General features: G+C 44.2%; 1 protein-coding gene across 1 annotated transcript; it reads right to left on the minus strand.

Moving 5' to 3' along the window:
• Positions 1–407: 407 nt before the first annotated feature.
• Positions 408–2,134, minus strand: LOC123401976 (3-ketoacyl-CoA synthase 5-like). The gene has a single exon (XM_045095841.1). It carries the CDS (start codon positions 2,015–2,017, stop codon positions 563–565), a length of 1,455 nt encoding a protein of 484 aa, XP_044951776.1. The 5' UTR covers positions 2,018–2,134; the 3' UTR covers positions 408–562.
• Positions 2,135–25,345: the final 23,211 nt, after the last annotated feature.

Here is a 25,345-nt window from a genome sequence, read left to right on the forward strand (position 1 = left end):
CATCATCACGCCAATTGAGCGTGCGCTACGTAACGACTAACGAGTGTTAACAGACAGGGCACGTGATCAAAGCAACCAAACCAGCTCGCACGTGCCGCGGCGCAGAAGCACGATCCCGGTCGATGGAGCCAGTAGACCACGGCGGCGAACCGGCGATGAGCTCAGTGCAGCCAACAATGCAAACCCTACCAGCTTCCGGCCGCCGGCGCATGCATGCACCAACCCTACCGTCGCCCGTCGGGACCTCACGTCTTCTCATCAGTTAAAACGTTTGGTGCGAAGGATCACGTAGGGCGGTAGGGGAGGAGAAGTAAAAGGGAGAAGCATACATCAATGCGAAGCAACGTGCAGAGAGAGAGAGAGAGAGAGAGAGAAAAGAGATGGAGTCGCTCACTGGATGCATGCAGGCATGCAGCAATGAATAGTTACTACGTACAGAGCACGGATCGATCGTTGGTAGTATTACTAGTGTGCTACTGCCTAGTAGTGGCTACTGTGTAGACTTTCCTGTGTAGGAGCGAACGTGTGTGTACGAATGTGCACGAGATCGACGAGCTAGTGGCTAGTGCTTGAGCACGTCGGGGATGTCGACGGGGTAGCGGTGGACGCAGGCGGCCCAGGGCCCGTCGGCGCCGCCGGGCGCCGCGGGCGGGCGGATGCACTCCCAGGCGGCGCTGTTGCACTTGAACCCGGAGCCGAAGCCGATCATCCACACGCGGTCGCCCTTGCGCATGCGCCCCTTGGCCTCCACGTACGCCAGCTCGTACCACAGCGAGCTGCTCGACGTGTTGCCGAACCGGTGCAGCGTCATCCGCGACGCCTCCACCTGCTCGTCCGACAGCGTCAGGCTGCGCTGCAGCTCGTCGATCACCGCCCGCCCGCCCGCGTGGATGCAGAAGTGCTCGAACGCCGTGCGGAAGTCCGGGATGTACGGCTTGATCCCGCGGTTCACCACCCTGCGCGCGATGAAGGACAGCGCGAACAGCAGCTGCTCCGACGCCGGCAGCACCAGGGGCCCCATGGCCGTGATGTTCGCCTTCAGCGCCTCGCCGGCGACGCTCATCAGGTCCTTGGACAGGTTTATCCCCACGTTGCCGCGCTCGTCCTCCTCCTGGTACACGCAGCGGTACGCGCCGTCCTGGGACCCGGTCAGCGTCCGCACCACCCGCGCCAGCCGGAACCGCGCGTTGGCGCCGTTGGTGGAGAGGAGCACGGCGGCGCCGCCCATGCGGAAGAGGCAGTTGGGCAGGAGCATGGCGCGCTCCTTGCCCATGTAGTAGTTGGGCGTGATGGTCTCCGTCGACACCACCAGCGCGTTCGAGCCCCTGGGAGCGACCTGCAGCAGGTTCCGGGCGAGCCCCACGGAGATGAGACCGGCGCTGCACCCCATCCCGGCGAGGTGCACGTTGCGCACGTCCTTGCGCAGGTTGTACCGGTTGACGATCATGTCGGCGAAAGACGGCGTTGGCGCGAAGAGGCTGCAGTTGACGACGAGGATGTCGATGTCCACCGGGGCGACCTTGGTCTTGGCGAGCAGGTCGTCGATGGCGGAGAAGACGATGAGCTCGGCCTCGGCGCGGGAGGACTCGAGGTCGCAGGACGGCGGGATGTAGTGCTGCGCGTAGGGGAGGCAGGTCTCCTCCCCGAGCCCCGAGCGCTCGAGCAAGCGCGACATGAAGCGCACGCTGCGCTCGTCGAAGCCCGGCCACACGCGGGCGTGCTCCTCGAACGCGGCGAACGGGACGCGGCAGCTGGGGCTGGTGCGGAAGCACGCGTAGTCCACCATGTACACCGCGCGCGGCCGGAGCTTGAGGTAGACGGCGGCCGCCGCGGACGGGACGAACGCGGCGAGGAACATGTGCACGGGCCGGAGCGCGCGCAGCCGGGCGAGCAGCTCATCGGGCCCTAGCTCCGCCGCCTTGAGCAGGGCCGAGGCGGCGAAGGGCACTGCCACGATGGCCACGATGTTGCTCACCGCCAGCTGGTACAGCCGCTTGAGCTGCGCCGACGAGCTCATGCTAACGGTGCGCTCTGTATCGTTTGCGTGCGCTCGCGTCTGTGTTGGGAGCAGCTGTAGCTCTGTGGCCTCGTGGGTGTGTGTGTCGCTTGGCTCGCGGTGGGAGGCGAGGAGAAAGCCGGGAGGGAGAATTTAAAGAAGCGAAACTCCGGGTACCGGGACCCCGCAGGTGGAGCCCGAGCCTGTCGCTCCGAGAAGAGATCACACTATAGAAGTGGTTAGAGGGGAAGAAAATTCTATGGGACGGGGCCTCATAGTGCCGGGTCTCAAGCCCCTCTTCAGATTTTGACACGTCATTGTTTGCACACATCTTAAAGCTGCTTAAAATACCCTAATCAGTTGATACGTATTTATAGTATGGATACGACACAATATCAATCTAATCAATACCTTCCGTCCAACAAACGTAACCAGAAGGTAGCAATCTTCTCACCTGCAGTCTCCGCCGCGCCCGACGTGGAGGCGCCGTCGTAGCAACATTTCCCCGGCGCCAAACCTGGGCACTGCCGCCATGTCTCCCATGGAGACCTCTCCTTTCGCCGGTGATGACGACGTGCTCGTCGTCCCTCACGGAAGCAGTGGCGGCGTCCACATGGAAGCAGCGGCAGCAGGCCTTCATGGAAGCAGCGGCAGCAGACCTGTCCCCATGGCTACCCGTCCATGCGCTGGCGACGACGATCTTCATGGAAGTGGCGGCGTCCACATGGAAGCAGCGGCAGCAGACCTTCATGGAAGCAGCGCTGGCGACGACGATCTTCATGGAAGTGGCTGTGTCAATGTTAAAACCATACCTGTTCCTAGAGTTGGAATGGCATTTAAGTTTGAGGAGGAGGCATACGATTTTTACAATAATTATGCTTGTAAAGTTGGGTTCAGCATTCGAAGGAGCCACACGAAGTTGAGACGAGATGGAACCGTTTATCAGAAACATTTGGTTTGCAGCAAACAAGGTGAGCGAGAAACTCATTCATCACATCACACCAAGAATGAAAATGCAACCACAAGGTGTGATTGCAATGCCCGTGTTCAGCTGAGTATTTCTCCTGATGGCGTTTGGAATGTGCAAAAGGTTCTTCTTGAGCACAACCATGATTTCGCAAGTCCAGATAAGAGGCACATGTTGAGGTCGCAACGTCGTATTGCAGCGTCCGGTAAACTTGTGATTGGTGAGATGCGTGAAGCCGGAATAAAGCCAGCTGAAGTGTACAATTTTTTCAAGCAGTGGTATAAAGGACCCCATAATGTACCTTTCTTGCGGATGGATTCCAATAACCATATTGGTCGTGAGCGTAGGAAGTATCTGGAAGTTAATGATGCGCAAACATTGCTGGAATTCTTGAAAAACAAGCACTTAAATGATCCTTCTTTTTTTTATGCTATACAATTATACGAAGAGGATTGCCGGATAGCTAATTTTTTTTGGGCAGATGGTCAAGCTATCATGGACTACGCTTGCTTTGGTGATGTTTTGTCCTTTGACACAACATTTCAGACAAACAAGTTTGAAATGCCTTTTGCACCACTACTTGGAACAAATCATCATAAGCAAACCATTCTTTTTGGAGCTGCCCTGTTATGTGATGAAACCAAAGATTCATTCATCTGGCTCTTCAACACATTCTTAACCGCCATGTCTGGCAAGGCACCTGCAACCATCTTCACCGATCAGTGTGCTGCCATGGCGAAAGCAATCAGCATTGTTCTCCCAAATACAAAGCACCGCCTCTGTTTGTGGCACATTTATCAAAATGCTGCTAAGCATCTTAGCCATGTAATTTCAGACCATCCTCAATTCCTTGCTGATTTTAAGAGATGTGTCTATGAGGAAAGGTCAATAGCATACTTTGAAATGAAGTGGCAAGAATTGTTGAGTGCTTACAACCTTCAGGATAACACATGGTTACAACAACTCTATGATCTGCGTGAGAAGTGGGCTACTGTTTACCGTCGTGATTCCTTTTGCGCCAACATGACTTCAACTCAAAGGAGCGAAGGTATGAATAACGTGTTTAAGAAAAGATTTCGAAAGAGACTCTGCCTTTCAGAACTCCTAGTAGAATATGATAAGTGTGCCGCTAGTCTTCGGGAGAATGAACTGGACGAGGACTTTAAATCACGTCAGTCTAAACCAGTTACTTGCATCAGAAACTTACCTATGTTGAAGACTGCTGCTGAATCATATACAAGAAGCCTTTATGTTGATTTTGAGGAGCAGTTTAAGCAACAATTTTCTGCCAAGTGCCAGTTAGTTTCCACTGTGGGGACAGTTAGAACTTACATGGTGTCACCTAGGAAATATGAGGATGAGGCAGTAGTTGTATTCAGTTCTGAGGATGTCACCATTTCATGTTCTTGCATAAGGTTTGAATCCATAGGTAAGAAATAACATTTTGTTATTTTACTAGTTTACAATAAAGGTGTCATCAAATATGTACTAACGTATGAATTATGGGATATGTATTTTGTGCAGGCATGCTCTGCGAGTGTTGAACATCAACGAGGTTTTCACTTTGCCATCTCCATATATACTACACCGATGGACAAAATATGCAAAGAGAGGATTGTCGACGAAGACCGTCGAAAGTGAGAAGGAAACTTTGCAGACCCGTGCGGCACGTATAGCTCGGAAAGCAACATCTACTGCAATGAAGTGTTCAGTTTCAGAAGAACTACTTGCAAAATTGGAGGAAGCTATAGATAAATTAAATCTGGAGGCAGATGATTTGTTAAGCGAAAAAAGGCGTGCTAAACATGACAATATTCCTCAAAATACTAATGAGCACGCTTGTAATAATATTCCTCAAAATACTCAAGATATATTAACAGGGAATATATCATTTAGAGTCCCTGAAGTGATAAAAGGTCCAAAGGGAAAAAGGATAAAAGATCCACTTGAAAAGGCGAAACCGAAGAATTTAAAACCAACCCAAAAAAAAGGTATTACAACCACATTTTTCTTACTTTTCACCTCTGATTATTGAATAGATAGTAATGTATTGCATATTTGTATGTATGAACAGGAGGAGGTAGAAAGAAAGTTACAAGAAAAGATCCGGTTGAAGAAGGTCATGGAAAATCTAGTGTAAGATAAACTAAGCAATGTTCTTTTATGTCTTCCAAAAGTAACTTTGTTGTAAGCAGTTTCCTACTTACTTAGGCATAGGGATTTGAAAATGAAGTAACTACATATGATTTTCCTGCAGAAGTTCCTCAACAATATACTGTAAGATAAATTGCTTCTACTTCTTGAACATACTTCAGGCATTTAATTGTACCACAATAGTTCTAAAGAGTTGATGTCTTATTATGCAGCAGGGATATTCGGAGGCAGACATAAGTTCTAATGCTGCAATACCAATCGTCTCAAATAATATGTTTAACGGGGATCCTTCAAGCATGTTTATTCCTTTCATCCCTGGAGGATATACACAACTTTTGCTTCAAGCTGATCAAGCTTCAGAGCTGTCTCACACTCCAAGAAGATTAGATTTTTGATGAAGTGAATGTGAACCCTTCCTTACGCATCAAAGTAGCATAGCAGCAGCAGTATCTTTTATTTCCACTTGTCGAGAGTGACCAATATATTGAGTTTCTTTCAAAACTGAAATAATATATGTAATGCCGCATTGTCACGAGTGACATTATTTTTCCCAGTTTAATTATAAGAATGTTCGCATTGGAGTTCCATTTATTTTGTCCAAGTCTTAATCGCGCTTAAATTGACAGTCCATCACCAACACAAGGTCTGAAACTACAACAACATGTACTGACAACTAACTCTCTTAATATACCCAAATTTTTACATGGGTCAACAAATATAAGAAAGTTGTCGCTGGAATTTCCTTTTCTTTTTTTGCCAATGTAAGCATTCCGTCTTAATGTGGTAAAATATCTGAATGTTACACCCTACAACACATAAATGATGTGATCATGGAACTCTGAATGTTTTTGTTTGAAGATCTCTGAATTTTGACATCTCTGAATGTCACAATGTCCACATCTCTGAACATCTCTGAACATTACAATGACCATGAGCTTCCCAACGTCGCCAATGGCTGGCTTTCTGACGGCACCGGCGCCGGCGTTGCCGTCTTGGGTGGCAAACGTGGTGGTGGGAAACCCATCGTTGTGCATGTTGCTGCTGCTTCCGCTACAGACGCTAAGCATGTCGTCAACAACAACGCTGGGAGAGGTCGCGACGGCGCCGCCACTTCCATGAAGATCGTTGTCGCCAACGCATGGACGTGTAGCCATGGGGACATGTCTGCTGCCGCTGTTTCCATGTGGACGCCGCCACTTCTTCCGTGAGGGACGACGAGCACATCGTCATCACCGGCGAAAGGAGAGGTCTCCATGGGAGACATGGCGGCAGTGCCCAGGTTTGGCGCCGGGGACATGTTGCGACGATGGCGCCTCCACGTCGGGCACGGCGGAGACTGCAGGCGAGAAGATTGCTACCTTCTCGTTACGTTTGTTGGACGGAAGGTATTGATTAGATTGATATTGTGCCGTATCCATACTACAAATACGTATCAGCTGATTAGGGTATTTTAAGCAACTTTAAGATGTGTGCAAACAATGACGTGTCAAAATCTGAAGAGGGGCCTCAGGCCACGCACTATGAGGCCCCGTCCCATAGAATTTTCTTCCGGTCAGAGGACTCATGATCATGGCTTGATGAGTCAGCTGTGTGAGTAGGTGGCTACTCTGCTCAAATTAACGAAGTGCTTCAAAATGGACCGGTCTGCGGTCGTACAATGAAAAAAACTTTGTAATCTTAAACCTATCTAAACCTATCTTATCTAAACCTATCTTACAGCGGCGACAGTCGTCTACTTTTTATGTATTCAGCATTGACCATCACGTCCTTCATGTACCGTCTTCATCATGAAGATGACGGGGTTCGAGAACCGTAAAGTAAAGGTATGTTTGCCGATGAAGAAGAGTAGAAATGAAAGACAAACTGACCCACAAACACAATGACCTTCCGCCTCCTATGCCTTACTCATCTTTGAAGTTGTCCGCGATATGTTCGTCGTCGCTGATCGTGGGCGCAAAGTCCATGATGGGTATGAACGGACCGTCACTGTCCACCTGCCACATCCGCCTTCAAGTTTGACAACGGCGCATAGGACGCGCAACTAGCAGCGTTCTCGTTCTTGACTGGCAACATCGACAACCCATGTGTTGTCGCGCCCGCGTCCGGCTGCGTCGCCTCTTTGTTGCGACCGACCATACTGTATCATGGTAATTTTGACGAAGTGTTCATATTTGAGATATGGTACTATTGCTCGCTAGTTGATTATGTCATTGACAAGTGCAAATATGAATTTTAAGTGTTATCATATACGTGGTTAGTTCATAATCTTTGCTCAAAACTTGATTGCTAGTTAAGCTTATATACAACAATAAAAGAAAATGAGATTTAAAAGTTTTTCTTCATCATTGTTAATTTGTTAACTGAATTGCTTGATGACACGCAATGAGTTAAGCTTGGAGGAGTTGATACGTTTTCATTGTATCTACTTTTTCAAAATAGTTTTGCTCTTATTTTAGACTCTAGTTTGCAGGATTTGAATGAAACTAACATGAACTCACGTTGTTCTCATCACAACTACCTTGGTGTTATTTTTGTTCGGAAATAAAAGTTTTGGTATTGGACGAAACTTTGCCAAGTTTTTTTATGGAATGAATAAAAAACCACCAGAGAGGGGCCACCAGCAGGCCACAGGCTAGGGGGGCACGCCCAACCTACCAGTCGCGTCTGGCAAGCTTGTGGGTCCCATGAGCCTTCGACTAGGGTAACTCCAAACTTATAAATTCCATCTTCCTTAGAGAGAAAGTTTCGTCGCATTTATGATGCAGAGTCACCACCACCTCATGTTCTTCATTGGGAAACCTAATATGGAGTCTGTTCATGGCTCCGGAGAGAGGGATTCGTCATCGTCGTCATCACCAACGTCTCTTCATCAACAATTTCATGATGCTCACCACCATGAGCGAGTAATTCCATTGTAGGCATATTGGATGGTGATGGATATGGATTAGACTTCTTATGTAATCGAGCCAATTTGTTAGGGCCTGATCCCTAGTATCAACTATGTTCTTAGGTTGATGTTGCCATGATTTTGCTAAGCTTAATGCTTGCCACTAGGACCCGAGTGTCATGATTTTAGACCTGAACATTGATGCTTATCATGATTATATTTGATATTGATCTTACCTGCAAGTTGTATGCACCTGTCATCATTCTGAACCCTTGACCCCCAATGTGACCATGAATTGGATATCGACGGGGATGATTTTGACTTGAGGGGTTCATGTATTCACCATGTGTTAATGCGTTGTTCTAGTTCTCTATTAAAAGGATCGCCTTAATTACCCCTATTTTACATTAGGACCCCACTGCCATGGGTGAAAGGATAAGTATGGTCGATTAGATGTGGGGCGGGGGGATTGGTGACAAACAATTTTTAGCTTCTCTTAACAATTTAGGCTAAACAGTAAAATATATTGTCTAGATATGCAACTAGATGGACAACCTATATGATGAACTCAACAACAACAATGCGAGAAAGCACAACATAATAACACAATGTAATCCTGCTGAATGTAAATGTTAGCAATAACCACAAGTCAAGTCGATGGAGATGGGGATGTGTTACCGAAGTTCCCTCCCTTTAGGGGGGGGGGGGTACGTCTCAGTTAGAGTGGTGTGGAGGCATAGTGCTCCCCAAGAATCCGCTAGGGCCACCGTATTCTCATAGTTCCACATGTCCTCACAAGTGATTTGCTTCTCTCAGCCACTCTTAACCTCAACGTCAAGCTTCCTCGTGACTTGAATCTGCCTTTGACGAGCCTTATTATCAATGACATGGGCTTCATACAACTTCTTCTGAATATGTGCCCGCAAGCAGAAAGTCTTCTTCACCTTGGCCTTGTGGTTGGTGATAACCCACAAGTGTAGGGGATCGCAACAGTCTTCGCGGACAAGTTAACCCAATTTATTGATTCAACACAAGGGGAGCCAAAGAATATTTATAAACTTTAACAGTTGAGTTGTCAATTCAACCACACCTGAAAGATACTTGCTTGGCAACAAAATATTAGTAGCAACGGTGATATGAAAGTGATGGTGGCAACGGAAATAATAGTGGCAAAACAACGAAAGTAAAGCTACTTGTGACTAGTAAGATTAAAATACTGTAGGCTAAGGAGATAGATGGTTGGTCATGGATAAGAGATATCATGTATTTAACTTGGGGGCAAGGCACATAGAAAAGTAATGACCATATAGGCATATATCAAACGTTAGGCATGTATCCTGAGGTAGTCGTACGTGCTTGCAATAAGAACTTGCACGACATCTTTTGTCCTACCATCCCGTTATCAACGGGGCCAAAAGGAACTTATTGAGATTAAGGTGCTCCTGTCAAAGAGCACCGGAACAAAGCATTAACAATCAATGGATACATAGAATCTTCAAACTATAGCCCATCCCCTTTGGTGTCCCAAGCTGTCACCATTGGGATCGCCAGTTCCGGATTATAATAGTGCATACTACTCATAGATAGGATCTAGAACACAAATAGATTTATGAAAACATAAGGTATTCAGATCTGAAATCATGTCACTCGGGACCAAAGTGACAAGCATTAAGAGTAACAAGAAGTAGCAAAGATGATAAACACCATAGTAGATGATAGACAACATGCCCCCAACAATCTGACGAACTATTACATGATCTAACTCATCCAATCTCTCCCATCCCCTTCACTTACAGCAGGGAATTACTCACACATGATGGGAGAAGCCATGGAAGGATGATAGAGTGGTGATGGTGATGGCGCTGGCGACGATTTCCCCTCTCCGGAGGCCAAAAGAGCCTCCAGATTAGCTCTCCCGAAGAAGAACCGAGGGTGGCGGTGGCTCCGTGTCGAGAACTTGCAAAATGACTTTTGTTCTGGAATTTCCTCGTCACGGGTAAAAATAGGAGCCAAAGTAGGGCACCAAAGGGGGTGGGCCCCATCGAGGCAGCCTCCCGGCGCGGCCAGGGGACATGCCGCGCCAGCAGGTCGCATGGGGGCCATGTAGCTCCCCTCTGGCCCATCTTGTGGCCCATGGTCCCCCCTGGTGCGTGGATTTTCTCTATTTTTATGGGAATTTTCCGGGACATATAAATATCCATTTTCAGGCACATAAGAAAACCATACAGGCAGTCTGCTGAAAACAGCGTCCGTCCGGGTTGGTTTCATTCAAATCATGTAAGAATGAGGCTAAAACAATAGCAGAAGTGTTCGGAAAAGTCGATACGTTTGGGACGTATCAACTCCCCCAAGCTTAGCATATTGCTTGTCCTCAAGCAATTCAGTTCAACGAACTGAACGCGACAAAGAAAACTTGACAAACTCTTTTGCTTCATGAGATGTATATAAGCATGCACTACGAACAAGTCCAACAAGTATTGCAGTAATGCTACAAAAACAATACCCTAAGCAATCCTACGAGCATGTGAAGAGTTTCAAGCAACCAAGAAAGAATAATATGTAACTGAAAATCATAACGAGATCACAATGCACATGACTTGGATATACTAGAGTGGTATCTTGCTAGCCCCATGAGTGAAGCAAAACATAAATGCAGATGCACCTTCGGAGTATTAAAGGAGACTAGAAATTAATAATTCAGAATAAGCAATATCACAATCATGCAGAAGACAAGGTGGTGCTTTGGGACAATGCACATTACACTCAGAATGACAATTATGCTATCTATAGTTGGTGCTTTTATGAGAAGAGGACGACTCAACAGAAAAGTAAAATAGATAGGCCCTTCGCAGAGGGAAGCATTGATTTGCAGAGGTGCCAAATCTTGAGGGTTAAAACAGAGATAAATCAAAATTTTGGCCGGTATGCTTTCATTGTCAACGTAACAACTAAGAGATCTCAATATCTTCCATGCTAAATACATTATAGGCGGTTCCTAAACAGAAAAGTAAAGTTTTAACTCCCCCTCCACCAATCGATCACACTCTACGGCGGGCCGAATCCACGGGTACCGTCCATACAAACAACAATCCTGGGGGAGTTTTGTTTCATTAAATTTGATTTCACTCTGAGCATGGAACTGGGCATCCCGGTTACATACCACTTTCTCGTGAATGATAGTGATTCAACACATATCTTGAGAATAACCTACTTAGCATGGAAGATACTGATAGCCCCTAGTCACTACATGAGCGATTCGGGCATACAAAACAAAATATTTAATTGAAAATTCAGAACATGACACGTGAAAATTTACTTAGGACGGCCCAAGAATACCGCATATAGGTAGGTATGGTGGACTCATACGGCGCAACTGGTTTTAAGGATTTTGGATGGACAAGCAGTGAGTCCGCTTAGTACAGGTGAAGGCTAGCAAAATACGGGAAAGCAACCAACTAGAGAGCAATAATAGTCATAATCATGCAAAGTGACAAAGCAACATTGAATCGGGCATGAAAGCGATATAACTATTCTGAAATAAAAAGATCGTCAAGGCTTGATAGACTACTAGTCATAAACATGTGTAAACATGTGCCAAGTCAATCCAAAAACTATCCGAAGGGAAATACAACTCTAATATGCCAAACCATGAACAGTGCAATGCATGCTAAACATTTCACTAACACATTATGCACTCCAGCTATTTGGGACTAGTCACAAAGAAAGCATGAGCTACTGGGGGAGCATTGTAATCGTAGCACTATGTCGCTACCAGCTAGTCTCTAGATTATAAGTACATGCATATGTACAAAAGTAGAAACAAATAGAGTTCATACCTGCTTTCCTTGTTGCATTCCTTCCGTCGATCTTCGTCATTATTGCATCTTCGCTTGCATGATCGAACGTAGAAAGATATAATCAAGTGCAATTGCAACCATGGACGTGAATTGAACCCTGCAAACAAAGCAAACTAAAGAGAGAAAAGAAATCTTTTTGGGTTTTCCAAAGGTTAAACGAAAGCAAAATAAAAGAGAAATATTTTTGTTGTTTTTGTAAAGAAAGAACAAAGAAGAAGAGGCAAAAACTCTGAAAAGAGTTACAAAGGATAATACGGATGATATAGTGAAAGGGGAGAAGGATAATTACTCCCCCAAGCTTAGGCTTTTGTCCTAAGTTGAGCTTGGCTACTGCAGGCTCCAGGAGCTCCCTCCGGCTCCGGAGTGGTACTGGTGCCTTCAAGAATCATACGAGGCCTCGGGCGCGTGCACTGATGCCCGACTGTCCTCCCAAGGAGAAGGTTCTTCTTCCTCGAGAACAACCTCCTCCATGGGTTGTGGAACTGCTGCTGGATCACGAACTCGTCCAACTCAGTCGAGGTGAAAGACCACCCGTTCCTGCTACTGTAATCAAACAAAAGTGGTGCAGGAAGACGGATCCCGCAAGTAGTAAGCTCGCCAAAACTCATAATATAAACAAGGTTTCTAAACTCGAAAGTCCTAGTAACAAACTCATGCCTCTTCATAGCGGTAAGATCAAAGCTTATGAATGAAACAAGCGTATCATCCGTGCGCACTGCGCGCCCGAGGTGCTCGAGGATAAGCGTGGCATAAATGCCACCAAACTGAGGCCCTTTGCCATTGTTAGCGACGAGGCGATGAGCAATCAAAGCACCAATACTATACGTGTTGTCTCCTAAGAGGGCGGCTGCCAAGATAGCGAGATCCAGAGCTGAAATGTTGCTCGTGTTGTCATGAGCTAACACCCCTCGAGCAATATAGTATGCGAAATACCTGATGTGAGGAAACAAGATGCTGGAGATTTCCCCTGGTGAATTTCTCGCGGGTCCTTACTGCAAAGGGAAGCGAATAGGGATTTCAGCTTGTATGGGTGAACGTTCATTTTGGTCGTCTTCCGACATTCCGCACACCTATAATATCACAAAATTCTTCCAAAGACATGGTAAAGACATCCTCATATAATCTAAATTTAATCATGGAAGTTTTATCATTATATCTAAACCAGTTGACAAAATAATAGGTGAGTTTTGGATATTTTTGCACACGTCGTGTTACGAGATGTGTCAAACCTGCAGCTGCACAGAGTTTATCAAACTCATCTTTAATACCTGCCGCCATAAGGAAATCTTAACACGGGTATGCCATAGCACGTGCCGTGTCCGTCTCGTGGAGCAACTCCGGTGGCACGATATCATCATTGTAACGTGTCCTCATAGAAGAGGATGAAGTTGCAGCTCTAGTTAGTCTATCAGTAGGCTCGGGTCTCTTCTTCCCAAGCCATCCCTTTGCTTTTCCAAACAAACTCATTTCTGTTTTTTTGGTTCAACACGAAAATGGAGGTTTAAGCAAAAATGAGTTGGAGCAAACTATTCTACTCACTTCCTTCATGCATAAGCTTGAATAAAAAATTTACAAATAAATTTCTAAGCATGCATGCAAGCTCATATGAACAACACCAAGAGCTCCTAAATACTTAAAAATAAGTCCACCAATCAAAATTTTAATTGGAGGAGCGGAGGAGTCACATACCAGGGAGTAAATGCTCAAATTCTCAATGCAAATGATGGGCTGTAGAGATATCGAAATTTGCCACCAAGAACAGCAAGAACTCGAGCTCCACCAGAAAAATAGTGATTTTTAGAGTGAGAGAGAGAAGGGAGGAAGAAGTATCTGGAAAGGGGCTCAGGTGGGCCCAGGCAACTGGTGGGCGCGGCGAGGGGGCAGGCCGCACCAGCTAGCCGCCTCGACAGAGGGTGCCCCCCTGGCTGGCCCGAGGTGTCCCTGCATCACTTTTTCAATGGGAATTATTATTTTAAATTTTTTGGAATTTTTTTGACAACTTCACTTTTGAATTTTTTTCGAAATATTGAAAGCTGCAAAACTTCCGGTAAGCTCGAAACAACGGTTAAACATATGAAGCTTTAAAACATAAAACTTTGGTACAACTAGGAGGAAGAAATATAAAGGAAATGAAAACATAACAAGCTTCTCTTTTTACTCATATAAAACATATTTGTGAGGAAGGTTGATCAAGTCTTACTACCAAATAGGTGTTATATTTGAGCAAAAAGTTTCACTTCTTATAAAGCAATCATGGTACCTTTATTTCAATGGATATTGTCCCCACCATAATAGTTTTGTATTTGTGGTGCACATGTAGAGGATAATCCCACTCTCCAACCTTAACGGTCTCAATATTCTCAATAGAATTAAGGCCATGCCTTTTATCAATTTTCTTTGGAAAATATACCGTGTGCTCCTTCTCATTAACATTGAAGGTCACCTTTCCTTTATTGCAATCGATAATAGCACCTGCGGTGTTAAGCAAAGGTCTACCAAGAATAATAGACATGCTCCCATCCTCGGGCATGTCAAGCACAACAAAGTCAGTGAGGATCAAGCAATTAGCAACTTCAACGGGAACATCCTCACAAATACCTATAGGAACGGCTGTTGACTTATCAGCCATTTGAAGAGAGATATTTTTAGGGATTAGTTTATCTAGACAAAGCCTTTTGTAGAGAGAAAAAGGCATAACACTCACGCCTGGACCAAGATCACATAAAGCAGTCCTGACATAATAATTTTTTATGGAGCAAGGAATGGTGGGTATACTTGGATCACCAAGCTTCTCAGGAATGTTACCACTGAAAGAGTAATTAGCAAGCATAGTATATATTGCCTCATTAGGAACTTTTCTTTTATTAGTGACAATATCTTTCATATACCTCAAGTTCGGAGGCAACTTAATAGCATCGGTCAAAGGAATTTGAAGAAAAATAGGTTTCATCCATTCACAAAATTTATTGTAATGCTCTTCTTATTTAGTTTTGAAAGCATTACCTCTGAAGGGCATTGATTTTTGTACACATGGTTCTCTTTCCTTCCCATGTTTTCTTGCAACAGAATATTCTCTAGTATACCTCTTGCACTTGTCGGGTGCTTCTTATTCTCGTATCTCAGGAGGATCAATCTTCTCATTATCTTTATCAGGTTCAGCACCATCTTTAATTTCAGCACCAGAAATAGATATACTATTAGGATCAATAATAGGTTCTTCATTCATTATGGGACCATTGGAGCTGTCAGCCTCCTTGTGTTTCTTCTTCTTCTTCGGGAAGCTAACAATGTATTCTTCATGCAATTGAGAATCTTGTCCGATCCTCTTTGGATGCCCCTCCGGATAAAGGGGATCCTGGGTATGTGTACCTCCTCGGGTCTTTATACAATATGTCTGCGTATCAACTTGTTTGGTATTGTTAGCAAGCAAATCTTTTTGCACATTAGAAATTTGCTCAAGCTGAGTTTGAACCATATGAAAATGCTTAACAAGACCTTTAACATCATTAATAGTTCTACTTAAAACATCAAGCAAACTTTTGATAGCAAGGGAATTATCATGCAATTGGCTTTGAATCCGCTCATTAAAGTGATTTTTCTTGACAATGAAATTATCAAGCTCATCTAAACATTGATGAGGAGGCTTACCATGAGGGACGTCACTTGCATGGAATTCTAAAAGAGAGTGTACCTCTACCATAGGTGGGTGAGTGGTAGGCTCACATAATTTCTCAATAGGAGTTCACATCTTCAGCTTTAATACTGTAGCGACCCGACTCAAGACGAGTCAAGCCTGTGTGTATCTGTGCCATCCCTGGATCAGTATGCTGGCACACACAGTACATCAATGTATATATCAAAGTGCAATCACATGGAAATAGCGTAAAACTGATATATACCTTAAATATCTCAGCGGAAGCAGTCAAGGGAGTGGAGTCCCAATAAACACCAACGACAAGTTGAGTGTAGACCGTAACCCTGAATCGTACTCTTACTCGTCGAAGAAAAATATCTGCAACATAAGACGTTGCAGCCGTGTAGGTCAGCATATTGAATATGCCGGCAAGTCACATAAGAGAGGGGTGAAAAGTAATCATCTATACTATATGCATATATGGTAGGTGGGGCTATAAGTTTTTAGCGAAAAGCAAGTTTTCTCCTACATCAAAAGAGGGCTAAAAGCAAAATATTACTACGCTGTTGGTTGTTAATGAGATGGTTCCGCCAACCAGTTCTCATACCAAAGTTATCAATATTATCCTCATCAAGTATTTATAATGGTGTTGAGAATTTCCGATAACTTCAGTTCCTTTGGCTCAAGTTGTCCATGACCGTGGACACGGCTAATCGATTAGGTTTGAGTACTCTGCAGAGTTTTGCACACGTTCCCCACAAGATTTGATCACCTCCGTGTATGTCCTCGCACTTCAGGGTGTTTGAAGACCGGATGATCAAAACATGGTCTTTCAACGGGTCCCTCTGAATCCCTGTCGGTGCCCATCCATTCCTACCGTTCTTCTACATCTGCTAGCACCGCCTATCCAGAGTCGCCGCGTTGTCCAACCAAGCCAGAGCCCATAATGACTTGTGGCTGTGCAGGTAAGCCTTGGGTCTTGAAAATATCCGTCCGTCTCTTTGAGCCTGGGTGAAGCTTTCCGCAGGATGTCATGGCCGTCTCCAGCATCTCGGGTCATCCACTGGTTTCTCGAGGGAGCCGATCAACCGTCCTTCACCCAGAGTTGCATTGCATCCGAGGTCTTGAAAATCTTGTCTTAACCGGTCTTGATTATTTAAGCAACCTCGCATCACTCGTGTTATGCACTCAACCGAAATCCTGTCTACTCAAGCATAGCAATATGAAATTTGTCGTCCCGGGGCCGAGTATCGGGGTTGTTGTGTGCCTACCACATGATACTACAACCTTTACTAAAATTTCCAAGTTCCTAAGCAGCATGCAATTGGGCATAGGATGGTGGAACTACGATGCATAAAACATAGGTGATAGTATGATCAAAGTGACTTGCCTGGTGATGTTGACGAAGAAGAATTTCTCGAGAAATAACTTGATAGACTACTCGTCACTCTCCGATGAAATCTATATAACAAACATATCATTCACATAAGCACTCATACTAGCAATCATTCTAGCAATCGAAACAAAAGAGAGAGCGAATAGGAATCCGAAGGAAACTTCAAATAAGACTAGGGAGTCTTCTACTACATCAAACACTAAATAGTTTTGTCCAAACGAAAAATAATAACAAGGAACTAGGATATAAATTTAACTAAGATAAAATAGAGTATTTTTTTCACAAAACTTTTTCAAAGTATTTCCAAACGGGATTTGAAACAGTGGAGAAACCAATTGCAAGTTATTAGGGAACTAGAATTGATTTCATGATAACATATAAAAATAAAAATCAAAACTTGTTGCAAGCCTACTGGTAACTAACAGAAACAAAACATAATCTTTTCTGAAATAATAAAGAAAATAATTTAAAAACAATTATAGAAAAAGTAATAGCCATAATCCTAAAAGAGGTGAAACAGATATTGTTTCACAAGAAACAATGAGCTAAGATACCCAAATAAATCTGAAATTTTTACCACTGATAAATAAGATCACTAGTGATCAGTAGCAAAAGGAATCAATTTAAAAGCTATTTTTAAACTCCTGGAATAGGTAAAACAAGGTTTAAACTAAATCTGATCTAATTCAAATTTGAAACTTTCAAACATAGACAAATTATATGTTTTTAAAAACTACAGAAAAATTGGGATCTACTGGAAAAAGAATCAACTCCATTGGAGTTGTGGATCAAAAGTTATGATCAAAAGTAAATCGAATCTGCCTCTGTTTTTGAATTAAACTGAAAATAGAAAAATCCAACTAGTGAACAGAGGGTCCACGTGGCGCGTTGTGGTTGGCTCTGGGGTGTGAGCTGCGTAGCTAATCCAAGAAACGGCCACAATGTAACTAAAACAGCTTGGCTAAAGTTAAGTGGAATAAAAACATTTTGGTTTTTCTGATTAAACCGAAAGGGTAACTTAGATCTAATCTAGCGCGTTGAAAGCAGATCGGACGGCTCAGGGAGGAGGAGGGTGCTCACAGTGAGGTGGTGGTGCTACGGCGAGGTCGCCGACGAGGCCGAGGCAGAGCTGGTGATGAGGAGGGGCTCTGGTGATCTCTGGCGGCGTCTGGAGGGTCCAGGAGGTGGAGGAATTCCTCCTCCTTCGTTCGGTGGTGGCGGAGAGGAGCTCGGGGCGATGGAGCTCGAGCTCTTGGAGCTTCTGGTGGCGGTCGATACTCCGGCGAGGGGGAGGCGCGGTGGCGTGGGGCGGCGAGGGTGGCGAGGGGAATGGAGTGCGGGGGTGGCGGCGAGGTTATGGGTGGCGTCGGGGGTGTGGGGAGGCGAGGGTGGCGAGGCAGGGCGAGGGGGCTCCTCTGGAGTTTTGGCTCCGGCGAGCAGGGGGCTCGTGTGTAGGGGCGGCGAGGAGTGGAGGCTACGGGGGGGAGGGGAGGGGCGAGGTGCGGTGGAGGGCCGGCCTTAAATAGGGGCTAGGGGAGGCGAGGCAGGGAAGGGGATCGGGGGAGAGAGATCCGACGAGCAGGGGGAGCTCGGTCGGCTGGGAGAAGGAAGGAGGGGACGAGGAAGGAAGGAGATGACCGGCTCGGGGTGGGGATCAGGCGCGGGCCCCACTGGCAGGGAGTGGGGGACGCGGGCGCAGGGCTCGGTCGGCTGCGAGAAGGAAGGAGGGGACGAGGAAGGAAAGAGATGACCGGCTCGGGGTGGGGATCGGGCGCGGGCCCCACTGGCAGAGAGAGAGAGGGGTGGCGAGGCAGGCTCGATCGGCCGGATCCTAAGGGATTTGGTCCCGGGCTAAAAAGGTATGGGCCGATTTAGCTATAAAGCGCCCGAGGCGCTTTCCTAATTAAAAAAAACCTTCCTGATTTTGTGTTTTTTTCAAAAACAGAAAGTAAAAATAATAAAAAGGAATAAAATAAAATCCAAATATGGGGGTATTATATACCAAAATTATCACCAGAAAAAATAGAATTTGTTTAACATTTTTCCATGACCAAAATAAAAACTTAAAAAAAAATGTTTTTTCAGAAAATCCCCTAAATGCTTTATTTTCTTTTGGCAAAATATTTTCCCCATAAACTTGGATTTTTCTTGGCTCAAATATTTTCAAAAGTGCCTCACATTTTGGAGGGTCATTTTCCTCCGCTCTTTCTTGCTTGCAAGAAATATTATTTCCCGACACTTCTTGCACGAAGAAAATAAATAGAAATGCAAAAGAAAATTTTGAAAGAATTCAAATGCAAATCTCCGTTCAAATTCTTTATAGTTTAAGAAGTCACGTCATTTTCTCTCTTTGCTTTTAAATGATTGAATTTGAATTCACCAGAGAAGGAGAAAGTCCTTTTATTCCCTCTCATTCAAAAGTTTTGAAAAGTTTCAAATTTCACTCAAGTTTCAATCACTCAATCAAACAAACAATCATTCTAATAATTATTTTAACATTCCAAAATTTGGGATGTTACAAACCTACCACACTTAAAATGAATCTCGTCCTCGAGATTCGAAGAGGCTAGAAAGAAAGGTTAGGGTTTGGGGGTCTTCTAACAAATCCAACTTCCGGCAAAGTGGGATGCTGCCACACTTTAAATGAGAGATACTGGTCCCTTAAGATTTTAACAATCCTCTGGGGTTTTGGCAACTGACTTCGCACAGTCTTCATATTAAATCCTTTGGTGACGCTCTCCCGTTATATTCATAACGTTTCCATCAAAATCAAGGGTTCTTCTGTGGATATAAGCTTCTTCCGTTACTGGGTCTTCTTAACTGACAGTCTTACGGTCAATTCTAAATAACATATCCAGGGTTCTCATGGTGGTCTACCATTTGTGGTTATCCTGCAGAGAGAGGGGTCTTGTGTTCATCCTCACCGTAAAATTTCCTACGCGTGACAACAAGTGCCATGTACATGGGCTTTTCTTATACCATTCTAAGCCTTAAACAAAAGCTTCAAAGAACATCGTCTCTCACCATGGGTAAGTCTCTCAGATTTACCATTCGGAATAGCAAGAGAATGATAATAGTAAGTCGTCATGGTGGCCAAGCCATGTCGCACTGAAATCATTACCTTGTATAAGGCTTAGTGAATCTCGTATTCTAACACTTGGGCATCCTCACAAGCATTGCAGAATTTCTCTTGTCCACGAACGAAGTTCGGATAATCCATTAGTTCTGCAAGCTGAACAAAACATCTATCGTATCTTCACAACTCTCAGGTTTTCGTATGCTCCTAAGAAAACGTTTGCCGAAACAAGTTTCCTTCTCCAAAAAGATAGTACTTGATCCTTGTTAGTCCCGGAGTCTGTGGGTTTCAGGCATACTTGGAATCACTACGCCTTAAATCCCATAGTGGTTCCTCCATCATACTCTTGGGGTAACCATCATATAAGTAGTCCTCAGACTTATTTTTGGTACACACTCCATTCTGCGGGATACTTTACATTGGTGTGTTTACCATGAAAAGGTATTGGTTCATCCATAAATCATATTCATTTCATAATCAATCCTTTATTACATCATTAATTTATCCTCAAAAACTCCAATTCAAAAATACTCTATTACAAATGCTGCCATCCACATTGTTCGGTATGGTCGAGCATTTCTGCCAACTTTATTCATCTGCCTCTCTTCGAGGTACTTTAGTTCCACTCGAACTTTTCGAGGTGCTCCTTGAAATCATCCATCTTTTGCTGCATCATGGTGGTCCTGAGCTTCATCTCCATCATCTCCGCACGTACCTCACTCAGGTATTCCTGGGTATGACGGAGTCTTGCTTCAAGTATTTCTCCAATCTGACGTATGGCTTCCATGGCAGCTTCACGAACAGCATCAAAGAAGGTTGCTCATGGTACGCGTGAAATGAAAAAGTATTGCCCCATAGTCTTTGGACAAACTCCTTTCACATGGTGGAGGTGTACTTCCACGTACCAAAGTTCCACTCCATTTTCCACAAATGGGTAGCCTTTGTAGACTGCATCTCCTTCAAGATGAATGTGCTTCATCATGTCCTTCAGGATTTTCGGGTAATCATGATCACTGGTCAGGGTCATGATCATTTCTGGGCCCTTGAGGAATGACTCGTAGAGAGTTGTCATCTGCAGGTGTCAGTAAATAGGTACTCAAAGGAATGTATGTGTCTCCTTGGTAATCATGGTACACTCCTACTCAATGGATCTTGTGGGGTTGCCGATTACTACCACACTTAAAATAAATTATACTCATGCTTGCATAGACCATATTTTCTCATATCCTCGTAATTGTTCAGAGATCTTTGTTCGAAGAGAAACAACGCATACATTTTCAACATAGGCAATCATAAGACAATAAATTCCATTTTTTCATGATGTTATTACAATCTCGGGGACTTCTGTTACAAAAAATTTCACTCCATGATCTCATGAAAAACAAGAGTTCTTTAGATTACACTAATTGCCGCGGTCAAAACTTAACTACTCCTTTTTAGCTTTCTTCCTTTGTGGACAATCGCTGGCAAAATGTCGTGCTTCCTTGCAACGAAAGCAAATGAGTTCTGACAAGTCTCGAGGCGTCTTAGTGTTTGCTTTTGCTCCTTGGGTTTCCGGCTTCCTTCCTGAGCACATGTATTTGTGGTGGCCAAATTCCATGCACTTGTAACATCTGACATGACTCAGGTCTATATCTACAGAGATTTGGCTCTTCCGAGGGTACTTTTTCTTCTTTCCGGACTCCTTTATTTTGGCCAGTTCTTCTATTTCAAGTGGATCAAACTCCACTTTTTCCGTCGGGAAGTTTCCCAGATACTCTTGGCTTCTCTTCGTGCAATCTTGTGAATAATGTCCTTCTTCTCCACATGAGTAGCATGCATTGGAGAAAAATCTGGTCAGACCTTGTCCATCAGGGTCTTCAATATTTTCGTTCATCACCGGTTCTTCTAGAATCTTCTTCTTGAGTGTTTCCTTCACTGCATCTTTCTGCTGCTTGACAACTTGTTGCACCTTGGGGTAAATGTGACACTGAGCTGGGTAGTGGGTGGTTCCATCACAAAGGAAACAAGTCACCTAACTACTTGGGCACTCCTTAGCTGGGTGATTTTCTTCACAATGAGTGCATCCATCCTTGTGTTCTTCCTGGGTGTGTCCTATTTCTCCACAGATCTTGCATGCACAAGTCTTCTCTTTCGGATTATCATAGAACTTCTGAATAGGACGGGATCTTAACAGAGTCTTTTTGAATTTACCCCATGTTTCTGCTCCACTAAATCCTTGTATGGCATGGTGCATTTTCCACCAGATAGCAGCACTTTGGGTAAAGTACTGGAGAGCGTGTTCCACTTCATACTTCCTTGAGATCAAGTTGCTCCCGAAGTGGTTTTCCATGTTCTGAATCCATATTTCAGCCTCTAGCTGGGTCATTGGTCCAGAGACTACAAGTCCAGCTTCATACTCCATCTGGTAGGGTTGAGGTTTTGGGGATGAGATGGGTAAGAGAGGGAGGGAGATACACACAATACAAACAATATTTTTGAGAATAGGTTTTAGTTGTGGCCATCGGAAAACACACACCAATGACGGCTCACAAATCATCGTAACTAACGTGGGTATATAATTGGGGTTTGGACTTCTAATGGTCATATAAATATTCGAACGCTTCAGGGTCTTCGAATTCTTCGGGTCTTGAGAGTCTTCAATGGGTGTAGCTTCAATTGCATGGTGAAATCCTCTTTACTTTGAAGGGGAGTCGGTTGATCCTTCACGTGGTCAAAGGGGAAAGGGCATTGTCTAACTATTTGAGGTGAGAGAGAACGTTTGATGAAACCAGAAGAGATGAGAAGTAAAAGGTGTTCTTGAAAAATAGAAATTTTGAGAGATCCTTTCCTAAGAAATTTCCAGTTTCTAGGGTCACGTCCTACAGTCAACATGTGCTCTGATACCATTTCTGTAGCGACCCGACTCAAGACGAGTCAAGCCTCTGTGTTTCTGTGCCATCCCTGGATCAGTATGCTGCCACACACAGTACATCAATGTATATATCAAAGTGCAATCACATGAAAATAGCGTAAAACTGATATATACCTTAAATATCTCAGCGGAAGCAGTCAAGGGAGTGGAGTCCCAATAAACACCAACGGCTTCTTGAGTGTAGACCGTAACCCTGAATCGTACTCTTACTCATCGAAGAAAAATATCTGCAACATAAGACGTTGCAGCCGTGTAGGTCAGCATATTGAATATGCCGGCAAGTCACATAAGAGAGGGGTGAAAAGTAATCATCTATACTATATGCATATATGGTAGGTGGGGCTATAAGTTTTTAGCGAAAAGCAAGTTTTCTCCTACATCAAAAGAGGGCTAAAAGCAAAATATTACTACGCTGTTGGTTGTTAATGAGATGGTTCCGCCAACCAGTTCTCATACCAAAGTTATCAATATTATCCTCATCAAGTATTTATAATGGTGTTGAGAATTTCCGATAACTTCAGTTCCTTTGGCTCAAGTTGTCCATGACCGTGGACACGGCTAATCGATTAGGTTTGAGTACTCTGCAGAGTTTTGCACACGTTCCCCACAAGATTTGATCGCCTCCGTGTATGTCCTCGCACTTCAGGGTGTTTGAAGACCGGATGATCAAAACATGGTCTTTCAACGGGTCCCTCTGAATCCCTGTCGGTGCCCATCCATTCCTACCGTTCTTCTACATCTGCTAGCACCGCCTGTCCAGAGTCACCGCGTTGTCCAACCAAGCCAGAGCCCATAATGACTTGTGGCTGTGCAGGTAAGCCTTGGGTCTTGAAAATATCCGTCCGTCTCTTTGAGCCTGGGTGAAGCTTTCCGCAGGATGTCATGGCCGTCTCCAGCATCTCGGGTCATCCACTGGTTTCTCGAGGGAGCCGATCAACCGTCCTTCACCCAGAGTTGCATTGCATCCGAGGTCTTGAAAATCTTGTCTTAACCGGTCTTGATTATTTAAGCAACCTCGCATCACTCGTGTTATGCACTCAACCGAAATCCTGTCTACTCAAGCATAGCAATATGAAATTTGTCGTCCCGGGGCCGAGTATCGGGGTTGTTGTGTGCCTACCACATGATACTACAACCTTTACTAAAATTTCCAAGTACCTAAGCAACATGCAATTGGGCATAGGATGGTAGAACTACGATGCATAAAGCATAGGTGATAGTATGATCAAAGTGACTTGCCTGGTGATGTTGACGAAGAAGAATTTCTCGAGAAATAACTTGATAGACTACTCGTCACTCTCCGATGAAATCTATATAACAAACATATCATTCACATAAGCACTCATACTAGCAATCATTCTAGCAATCAAAACAAAAGAGAGAGCGAATAGGAATCCGAAGGAAACTTCAAATAAGACTAGGGAGTCTTCTACTACATGAAACACTAAATAGTTTTTGTCCAACGGAAAATAATAACAAGGAACTAGGATATAAATTTAACTAAGATAAAATAGAGTATTTTTTTCACAAAACTTTTTCAAAGTATTTCCAAACGGGATTTGAAACAGTGGAGAAACCAATTGCAAGTTATTAGGGAACTAGAATTGATTTCATGATAACATATAAAAATCAAAATCAAAACTTGTTGAAAGCCTACTGGTAACTAATAGAAACAAAACATAATCTTTTCTGAAATAATAAAGAAAATAATTTAAAAACAATTATAGAAAAAGTAATAGCCATAATCCTAAAAGAGGTGAAACAGAAATTGTTTCACAAGAAACAATGAGCTAAAATACTCAAATAAATCTGAAACTTTTACCACTGATAAATAAGATCACTAGTGATCAGTAGCAAAAGGAATCAATTTAAAAGCTATTTTTAAACTCCTGGAATAGGTAAAACAAGGTTTAAACTAAATCTGATCTAATTCAAATTTGAAAATTTCAAACATAGACAAATTATATGTTTTTAAAAACTAAAGAAATTTTTTTATCTACTGGAAAAAGAATCAACTCCATTGGAGTTGTGGATCAAAAGTTATGATCAAAAGAAAATTGAATATGCCTCTGTTTTTAATTAAACTGAAAATAGAAAAAATCCAACTAGTGAACAGAGGGTCCACGTGGCGCGTTGTGGTTGGCTCTGGGGTGTGAGCTGCGTAGCTAATCCAACAAACGGCCGCAATGTAACTAAAACAGCTCGGCTAAAGTTAAGTGGAATAAAAACATTTTGGTTTTTCTGATTAAACCGAAAGGGTAACTTAGATCTAATCTAGCGCGTTGAAAGCAGATCGGACGACTCAGGGAGGAGGAGGGTGCTCACGGTGAGGTGCTGGTGCTCTGGCGAGGTCGCCGGCGAGGCCGAGGTAGAGCTGGCGATGGGGAGGGGCTCCGGTGATCTCTGGCGGCGTCTGGAGGGTCCAGGAGGTGGAGGAATTCCTCCTCCTTCGTTCGGTGGTGGC

The sequence above is a fragment of the Hordeum vulgare genome, chromosome 6H (genome assembly GCF_904849725.1).
Source record: "Hordeum vulgare subsp. vulgare chromosome 6H, MorexV3_pseudomolecules_assembly, whole genome shotgun sequence".
NCBI lineage: Eukaryota > Viridiplantae > Streptophyta > Magnoliopsida > Poales > Poaceae > Hordeum > Hordeum vulgare.